This window comes from Zerene cesonia, chromosome 19 (assembly GCF_012273895.1).
Source record: "Zerene cesonia ecotype Mississippi chromosome 19, Zerene_cesonia_1.1, whole genome shotgun sequence".
Classification (NCBI taxonomy): Eukaryota; Metazoa; Arthropoda; class Insecta; order Lepidoptera; family Pieridae; genus Zerene; species Zerene cesonia.
This window is the reverse complement of record NC_052120.1, coordinates 3461095-3471453: the sequence shown is the minus strand read 5'-3', so window position 1 is coordinate 3471453 and position 10359 is coordinate 3461095. Positions and strand designations below refer to the sequence as shown.

General features: G+C 35.1%; 1 protein-coding gene across 1 annotated transcript; it reads right to left on the bottom strand.

Moving 5' to 3' along the window:
• Positions 1-224: 224 nt before the first annotated feature.
• Positions 225-10140, bottom strand: LOC119834513 (kelch-like protein 10). The gene is made up of 12 exons (XM_038358900.1): positions 10113-10140; positions 9449-9608; positions 7877-8128; positions 7317-7581; positions 6973-7137; positions 6473-6559; positions 5677-5823; positions 3925-4117; positions 3566-3711; positions 2196-2413; positions 1749-1929; positions 225-368 (listed from the first exon to the last, which is right to left on the bottom strand). The coding sequence occupies exons 1-12, from the start codon at positions 10138-10140 to the stop codon at positions 225-227; spliced, it is 1986 nt and encodes a 661-aa protein (XP_038214828.1).
• Between the last annotated feature and the right edge of the window lie 219 nt (positions 10141-10359).

Sequence of the window (10359 nt, the reverse complement as noted above, 5' to 3'; positions counted from 1 at the left end):
TGTGCATAATACGTTATTACCCTGTAAAGATGTGACGCTCGGCGAACTTTCTGTGGTGAAAGAATTTTTAAAATCGATTGCATAGCTTTTGACTTTAATTGTAGCTAACAAATAAAAAAACCTTTCCTCTTGGTGAAATGTGTGGTGATCTTCATAGGTAAAGATGAACTTAGAAAGCTACTATTTTCATGTACTAACCTATTGCAAGATACTGGTCACCATAATCAATTCCTGTCTTGCTCCATGGGCTGCGGCTGGAGGGGGTGGTGTGGGGGTGGAGGTGGCGGGGGCGGGGGCACGTCGTTGTTCTGGTTCTCCATCAGGCCGAGCTGCTCCAGCATATCTTCATTATCTTCCATGAGGTGGACCTATGTTGTAAGCAAATGACTTTTATACGATACAGATCTAGAATAAAAACGTTGACCGTACCTATGGATAAAATTTGTCTCATTTATGATCAAATAACTAGGTAAAATAATGGTGACGGTTAAATATTGGTGTAACTTTTTCCTTAATTTGTGTTGATTAACTTATGTACTTCGATAGGAAATTCTGTTACTTACAAAAATTTTTATTGATAATAAACATTTTTGTAATTTGATCAATCTGCTATTTTATTTGAAACTTTTACAAAAATACACGAGTAATTTAAAGTAGACTAATCAACCACGTTTAATATTTCAATTAATCAAAGCAATTAGAAATATTTATTGAAAAATAATATTACACGAATGAAACGATACCATATTTTCCATAATATGTCAAAGCAGGATACTTAATTATAATAAGATGATTTTGTTATTTCTACAATATGTCGACCTCTCGCTACGAATAATCATTAATTATTTCTTTGTTTTATAAACAATGGCGATAAAGAGTAAAAAGTATACCAAGAAAGAAATATGAATACCTCATTACGTTCAAATTTTATGTTCATTATTCAATACGCAATTAAATAGGTAACTACCAAAAACTGTAAAAATACATAGTTATGTAGCTAAATTTAAAAGCCTTTTATTAATATGACGAATTAGAGTTTATCTAAGTTCTTACTTTTGATTTTATATGTGGGAGTTGAGTAAGCTTCGACACGAATTGGTCTAGTTCGCACCGGGTAAGTATCACACCCCCACAGAAAACCGACGAGAAATATTAGGATGCTGCTGTATTTCGTTTGGTGAGCGGGGGAACCAGAGACCTACATCCTTTTCCTAACCCTTCCCAATCCTTTTCTTAGAACCTGATGAACATTTGGAGAGGCGTAAGGTCGATTGCAGACCTTACGTCTCTCCAAATGTTCATCAGGCGACTCACCAGATCCTACGACGGCAACGATGACATAAAAAAGAATATATATTATTTAGATAGAATAAAATAGTTTCCATAATATATAGCCTATTAAATGATTGAAGAGGAAATGATTTCTGAAAAAGCAACTCGCTTCCAATATAATATTTATGTCATTATTTATCTATTATATCGTTTATATATACACATATTTATTAAATTACTGTGTGTCTGTGTGTACGCTATCATAATATAATTCTCTCACTCTATTAAATGCACCACGACTTACCACGGGATACAAACTATAAACTATTACGCATTATTTGTCATTGCAGAAAATGTCCCGATAAACGGGCCGTCAGTGTTAAATCATCGTTAGATATATCGTGAACATTCTCCCAAATCCTTGCTACATGAAGTCATAGTCATCTTCCTACATATTTGTTCAAAGGCATGGTTACATCTGGTAAAGCGGTGCGATGTTGCGGATGCCTCGCGGTCTCCGAGAGCAGTATCTTCTGCCGCTTCTCCTCCATCAGTCTCTCGCGGTGCTTGTGTATGTAGTCGTACACGTTCGGCAGGCCCATGATCACGCACGCTGACAGCGCTGAACGGTATATGTTCATGTCTGTTGCTTCGTACCTAAGAGAATTACAAAGCATTGGATACAATCGGTAGTGTGGGATTTATATTTACGTATAGTATTATGTTATCTGTATATTTACTAATGCAATCTTAATATATTACTTTTCTTTTTTTTATTTTATTTTACAAATATATGCATAAAATGTGCGCAGTGTGATTTCAGTGGTTTTTTTGAGTGAGGATATGTGTGGCCCTAAACTACGTGTTTTAAATTATGTTAAATAATCCGTTAAGTTATTTATTTATTGAGATAAAACGCTAACCATTCATTAGTCTTCTCATCGTAACACTCGACGTGGTAAATTGTTGTGACTCCGTTGAATCCGCCAATCGCGAATATCATGTCATCAATGACCTCTATTGCAAAATTGCTTCTAGGGTTATACATATCTGGTACCGGTGACCAGGCATTGGTGGCAGGGTCGTAGACCTCGCCGCTACACATTCGCGATATGCCATTGAAGCCCCCTATCACGTATATCTGTAATCAAATGCTTATATTCTGTAATTTTTTATTTAATCATAATTACTGCTCTATGGTTCACAGAAGATCATTTAGACAATACATGTAATTGTTGTATGTTTTGAATGAACATCTTTCAACCATTCGATATTTTTTTTAATTTGTTTTTTAAATTAATTATTGCCGAGTGTGGTGAATAAAACTTACTAAAGTATACTATATATTACGTTATCTGTGGCGAAACTAAGCCTTTATCCAGAATTTTCAATTAAAGTATTTCCATGTGTTTATGTTTTATCTACCAAACTAAACTCATAGGAACCATTAAATCCTTAACATTTATATATAACAGGAAACATTTAACCCTATGGGAACGAAATAAGCATCATCGGCTTATATAATGATGATCTTGACATTAGCCTCACTATCTCAGTGGTTTTTATGAGTTCAATTACTATAGTATCAAAATCTTAATCACTTAAGTTACCATAGTAACTAGGCATAAAAATAAATTATAACCGGGAAGTAATTATATTCTCTTTATATTACTACCTTAGTAACTGCAGTTGGGTAGATACTAAACTAATCAATTAAATTTATCTTAATTTGCATTGATAAACTATATTTTATTGCAGAGAATTCTCGAAGAAGATAAATAGGTGCTTATATTCCCTTAAAATTAAAAGGTATTTTAGCCCCAAAACTTTAAATGTTTTTTTAAATAGTTAAGACATAGACATAGAAATACCTAATTAGCAGCAAGTGACGACCGATGGGAGCTTGTTACGGAAACTTGTGAATAGAAAATATTGGACTGTTCTTGTTTGTGAAATTGTTTTACAATCATAATGAACGATGTAAGGCTGATATTTATGGGAATATTTTCACAGCAATTATGCAACCACAAATTCCCAACACATTGACAAAAATGTATAATAGCTACCTATTAACTAGATATAATCTTCTCGATAAAATTTATTATGTTATGTCTACCATATCTAAAGCGCAATAAATATTATATTTCAAATCAATACTGTGGTCTACTTGCCTACTTGCCTATCGTAGCATCAGCAACGTTACCAACAATATCATAATTGTCTATGACATACTCAAATTACAAATATACAATATTGATTTCCGATATACCATCATTAACATATACCTAACTACCTTATTATGGTATGCGATACAAGAAACACCCGAACGCCGAGAGCGCATTGGAGCGAGGTTGGTCCACTGGTTGGTGTCTGGGTCATATACTTCCACACTGTTCATGCACTCTTGGCCGTTGAAGCCGCCCGTTATATAGATTTTGTCTGTGTTAATAGTAACAATAAATCGTATACTAAGTAAAGATCTATATAACTTTACTTAAAAATATAACTTATACACTTATTCGGTAACAAGAAAGTGGCCCTAATATTTAGAGTTATATATTAAATTAATCAAATAATGTTTTATTACCATCAGCTTCAAATCTACGCGGAGACAATACCAACAATAAAAAATAGCCCAAAAGCTTAACTAACTATCCAAAGCCGCAGCGCTCGCGTCTGATCTCTGCGCATTCATGGGCGCAACCAGCGACCACTGATTTGTCCTATGGTTGAACTTCTCCGCCGTGTTCTGTCTGTGGTGGCCGTCGTAGCCGCCCATCGCGTATATCGTTTCACCGATCACAGCAACGGACACATAACAACGCCGCGCGTTCATTGGAGCAACCTATAAATTATATAATCCTCACTAATTATAATGATAAATGCAAAAATGTTCTGAATTTCTCTTAACGGTAGGAGTGATGTTTGTATCTGGAGATAGTTAGGAGAGAGACTAGAGAGTGACATATGGTTCTAACCGCGGTGTTACATGTAATTCCAATGGCAATTATCTATTACTACGCGCTCTACTACTAATTTATTTCAACATCATAATCATCATTAACCCATGTATGTTCCCATTGTACTCACATGGGCCTCTTATGAGGGTAAGGTCATAATCGAAGCCGAAATTTTTAGATGTTGGAGTCGAGCACGCTTCGGCTCGAATTGGGCCAGCTCTCACCGGAGAGGTACCACACCCCCACAGAAAACCGGCGTGAAATAGTGGCATACCACTGTGTTTCGTACGGTGAGTGGGGGAGCCGGAGGCCCGTTTCCTTTTCCTCACCCATCCCAGTCCATTCCTTCTTTCCAATCGTCAATCCTTTCCTTTTCCCTTACCCCTTAAAAGCGAGCAGCGCATCCGCAGAGGCACTACCTCTGCCAATGTTCATGGGCGGTGGTGATCGCTTACCATAAGGCGAACCATCAGCTCAGTTGCTCGCTATGACTTAAAAAAAAGAATAATCTTTTCAGAAACCAAGAAAACGCTTTTATATTAATAGCAATTCGAGTACCTGGTCGGCAACTAAGATTAAACCAAAATTGTTAATTAACTTTTATCATATTCTTTAAATAAATGTTACTTTCACACAAACTATTTAACTATTAGCTAGCTATCAATGAGAACAACGAGATAAAATTATTCGTATGTCTATAAGTAGTATAACCACAGTCAAGTGTGTCGCATTATGCTGTGGTATTATTTTGACAAACTATGTAAACTCAACCAAACCAACCAACCAAAACATCAAATATCTAAAAAGAGTTATTACTTAGTATGAACACCGATGTAATCAAATGTCAATAAACTGACCGCTTTATTTTACAATTTTCGCAAATAAGTACTTATGTATTATGAAATTCAAGATAACAGATGATATTTTAAATAATGAACAGTTTATTCAAATTACATATTTGACCCTCGCATGCTCTGATGTAGTATTATCGATCTTTGGCACGTGAACAGAATTAAAAACAATTTTAATTGGTAGGTACTCTGAATATTAATAAATTATATTATGAAAATACAGTGAGAGTTTGTTTCATCTTGTTTCTTGCTTAAATTACAACCAATGTACAATATCGTGGAGCGGAGGGAGCGGTCACAAAGCATTAACTCAAATCTTAATTTGAAGATTATATTTTATTTGAAACGTTATCATCGAAATAGAACAGAAAAAGATAAATCCGGTCTAGTTATTTATCTTCTATCTTTATTCTTTTCCGCAACTTACTCGTAGATAACCCTACGTACCTTATCACGTTTTGGCTCAAACTATTGTGTTCTTCTATCTATAAACTAGTTCGCTCATTCTCTCGTTTTATAATATGCGTAGCTGTATTCAAAAGCTAAGTACCTAATTTTATATACTTCATATATACGTTACAATATTTTCAAACCTCACGCCATGTCTTCGTGACTGCGTCGAAACATCTACAGGAGTTGAAGTAATCCATGCCGTCAAAACCCCCGATGACGTAAATGCAGTAGCCAAGAACAGCTGTGCCGTGGTAGGCACGAGGGCCTGCTGGGTCAACCTCTTCGACCTTTCCATAATAAAATCCTTATCATTAGATATCGATAATAACCTACAATATCAATTTAGTTTGCGCATCGCTGCACGGTGACATATCCCAATTGGAAAAAAATTATGCACTGTACCGAAGTCGTTACACATAATGTGGGCTATAATATCGCATTGGTATCAAAACATGTACGTAGCAAACACGAAGATTTGATATCCTATGATATAAATAGTTATATTTCAAAGAATTTAAACCACACAAAACTGTACTACATCTGCATCATGTGATAATTATGGCATGTAAACTGTAAGAGATACTTCAAAATCAATTTATTATTCGATGTACAGTGCAGTATATTTATTATAATCGTACGTAACGTGACGATGATAACAGCGACAGAATTTTTCGCGACCACAAAGTCTACGAAGCATGCGAAGTGATGGTGATAGTCATGCTTCGTCGTCGTCTTGTTTTGTTAAAAATTCATTGATAAATAATAACAATATACTATGGTACGACAAAAGACCCCACCCACATTTGATAAGCGAAGTGTTACTTATGAAATGAGTTGACTGCGTTTACTTTCGTTTTTGTTGATTTAAGATATATAAAAAATTAAACAGAAAAAGTAAGTTTTTGTTACAAATAGTGTATATAAATTAGACTAAACCTTAATCCAACGATCGGCTCGGGTGTCGTAAGTTTCAATAAAAGCTGTCGGTGAACCTCCGCTCCATCCGCCAATGGCAAATAAGACCTGTCAGGAATAAGTGACACCCAATTAATAAATAAACATATACCTATTTAATTTTTTTTTTTATGTCACAGTCGGCAATGGAGCTGGTGGGTCGCCCATGGTAAGCGGCACCGCCCATGAACATTTTTTTTGTAATTTTAAGTCAATACTTCATTTAATTTTATTATTAGATTTCTATCATATTATAGATCTTAAACTTTATTTTTGTTTAAGATTGAAATTCTCTTCAATAGTTACAGCGGCTGATGTAGTCAGGTGCAGTCAGATCATAATGCATCCGAAGAAAGGATTATTGTTTTTCTCAACTAAGATGTTTATAATAATATAATATTGATGACTCGCAAATCAACAACTACATAACGTAAATGTTAATATTTAATACTTGCAATATTATGTTAGACAAATGCGGATACCTCATGTGGAACTCTCGGGCGTGCAATCTCCGGAGTGGCTACCTCCCCATCCCTCTGCGCGATCATTTCCAAGTCATATAGAAATTTCAGTGTTTCGATGATGATAGGACGAGAGTTTTCATTGCCCGTTACGTACGGATGGTCCTTAACGTTTTCTAAGAAAAACTGTGTAAAATTGTGATTTAATTTATTTGTTTACCTCAGAAACATTAGGAAATGATTTTCAATTAATTAATTGAATCTTATGTATAAACAGCTCTACATTTCTACGCGTTGCTTTAAGGAGTGAAATAAGACTGCCTCACTAATATGTGTGCCTGTTACACGTTTTAAATATATCTTACTTGCGTATCCAGTAATCCAAGTCGAATACTGCCCATAAGTTTGACAGTGTGTTGCCAGCGCGCATCGCGGTCGTAATTAACCCAGCGCAAGACCGATTCCCACACCGCCTCTTCGCTTTTCACGTTCAATTCATCCTCAAGTATGATGCTGTTTAACTCTTCCAGAGGCAGATGTAGGAACTCATCGCTTTGTGTGGCAACAGTAACGAAGTAGCGGAGCAAATAGCGTCGGGCGTCAGCTTCGAGCTTGTAGCAAAATACGCGTCTGAAATTCCTTTTTTTTTTTAATTATGGCAGGATGTTTGATGTCGATGATTATTTTAGAAGAAGCAAAATATTTTACTTGTAGTTTAAATAGCGCAAAATTTTAATTGCACTTATGAGACTTCTAAGAATATCACAAACTATACGTCACGTGTTACAAAATATTTGAATTCTAACAAAGCTGGTAGGGTAAATGTAAACGGTAGGTAGACAAGATATATCTACGTATAAAAAGATCTAAACACAATAGTCTACCTTACTTTTCTTACAATGTTGAAATTTCAATAGTCATATACCTCGCAAACATCATGATTCCAAGGCAGTTCTTCGGGTTCAGCGAGGTCCTCAAGTGATCACAGCACAATTGCAGCACTCCGAGAAAGGCCAGATAGTCAGCGGTCATCAGAAGCTCGTGTACATTCGTGTCCGTTACATCGATGCGGCGAAGGTAAGCGTACTCGATCAGCAACAGCAGTATTTCAGAACGTACCCCGGATATCAGCACATCGCTTTGCTCACGCGAATGCAGCGTTGTTGTAAACAGAGCCCTGGCGGAATTTATATAGCGACATTTTAATAAAAAAAGTTATGATGTAACCATCTATGCAGCTTTTTAATTGAAAGCTGGTGCCTCCCATGTGATCCCATTTAAATTTGGTTCAGTTCTGACATTTTGAAGCCGGTTAGCTTAGGTTTAGTTTTTGGTTACAAACAGTTATTCGTAATTATTAATTATAATTTTGTATGATTTAATATTATATTGGGTAAAACAAAAGTCGTAGCAGATACTACTTTATTATATGACTTGTGATATCACGTATAAATTGTTTAAATTAAAAATCATATTTTTTGGGCTTCAATCAAATTATATTACTTTTTGTTATCTTGTCTAGCGTACATGAATAAGCTCTTGGTAAATATATATTATCGACGTTATTTTAATTCAGATATAGGTACTTTTATGCTGTACTGATCTAAATATTCTATAATTCACTCATAAAAGGTTATCGTAACCGATTAAATGTTCATTACATCTGCCTAAGTTATAAACACATCGTCTATTACACTAAGTGAAAAACAAATATGCAATAAACTATTATAAATTGTATACTACGCGTATATTCGTCCCCTATAGTAAATATTTTTTGTTTATATCTTGATATCATCAGATATATAGTATACTGTCCACACTTTTCTTTAACAACTTTTCGATAGAATATATTCTTAAGGTCAAATGGCAGAGATCCAGAAAAAACCAACAATCTTTATCGAGATGTTTATGCAAAAACAAGTGTTCTGGACTTTAATCCTAATAGAATACATATGTATATAATTGCTAAATGGCTTATTTTAAAAAGTTGTTGATTTATTCCTTATACCAAAACCGCTATATTACAATTACTTCACTAGTGACATATATTTATTGTAGATTAATTATCGATCGATTTCTGTTCTTACAATTCTGCTTTTAGGAAACTGCAATATTATCTGTGAATTTAATTTTTAGTTTTATAGCATTGAAATGCTTTATAAATGAGAAATTTTGAGAGAATAGAAAAAATTTGATCACGAGGCAGGATTCGAACCTGCGTATCTTGCCTAACCGTAGCAACGCCTAGCCTCTCGGCCACCCGTGATCCTGCCTATTATCTGTGAGTTTTTTATTCGTATTATTTAATGTAATTTTTTCAACTTTCTTTAATTACCTAAAAGTGTGAGTATAGATGCAAATAACGTGTGAGTGAGAAGTGAATAGATGAGCCGCCTTTCATAATTCTTTCAATGCACGCTTATGAGCTTATTTGCAATTTTTTGCTAGTCAGTACTGTTATTCTCAATTCTCAAACTTTAATATGACATAAACTAACAAGAAATATGGGCTGCAGGCTGACAGTATGGCGCGATGGACGGGGAAAGCCGCACCGTCATCCGCTCGCACGATCGCGTCGCACAGCAGCCGGCACTCGCGCAAGCGGTGCAGCGCCTGCATGGCCGCAACCGACATGCATCGTCCAGTCTCGCGACCCGCTGTTTGCTGCTTTAAGATATATATTTTATTATTTATGTTTTTATTTCGGATATACATATGTACTGCATTGAGCCCCGTGAACAGAACCCACCTGACCCAATGTTATTAATTCTGACTGAGTGGCCAATCCAAAGACTTTTACTTTGTATAACAAAAACAAAACCATATAACTATGTGAAATATCTATCGTAATTATTTGTACAGAATCTATGTGCTTCGTAGAGGTCGTGGTTGCAAGACATAGTGAGTGAATTCTTATATCGTACCCGTTATGGACACTCCTAGTTTTAATACATATAAATAAATAGTAATCAGAGTGAAAACCTGTGTTAGATTTTCATTGAATTAAATGGAAACTGTAAATTATGTTAGTCTACACGTAATTTTATCTTATCATCAGGACAAATAATTTGAAGAAAACGGTATTGTACTCAGTACTGAAAAATAAATTGAATAAAACTAAAGCACGCAATGTATAGTTATCGACATCATCCACTAACTACTCACAGTGTTATTCGGGTCGTTTTCCATTTTACAAGGGCTTAGCGCATAGTCATCATTAAAAGTTGTCGCTCGTTAAAAAAAACTTAACAAAGATATTGGACGCGTCTCGACACAATCGGGATTTAGCTTCGTAAATTTATAAAAAATACCGTAAAAATTATTAAAAAATAGCAAAATCAAGTCATTTGATAAAACATTTTAGGTTAGCAAAAAAATGATATTTGAATGACAAACATGTCAAACCTT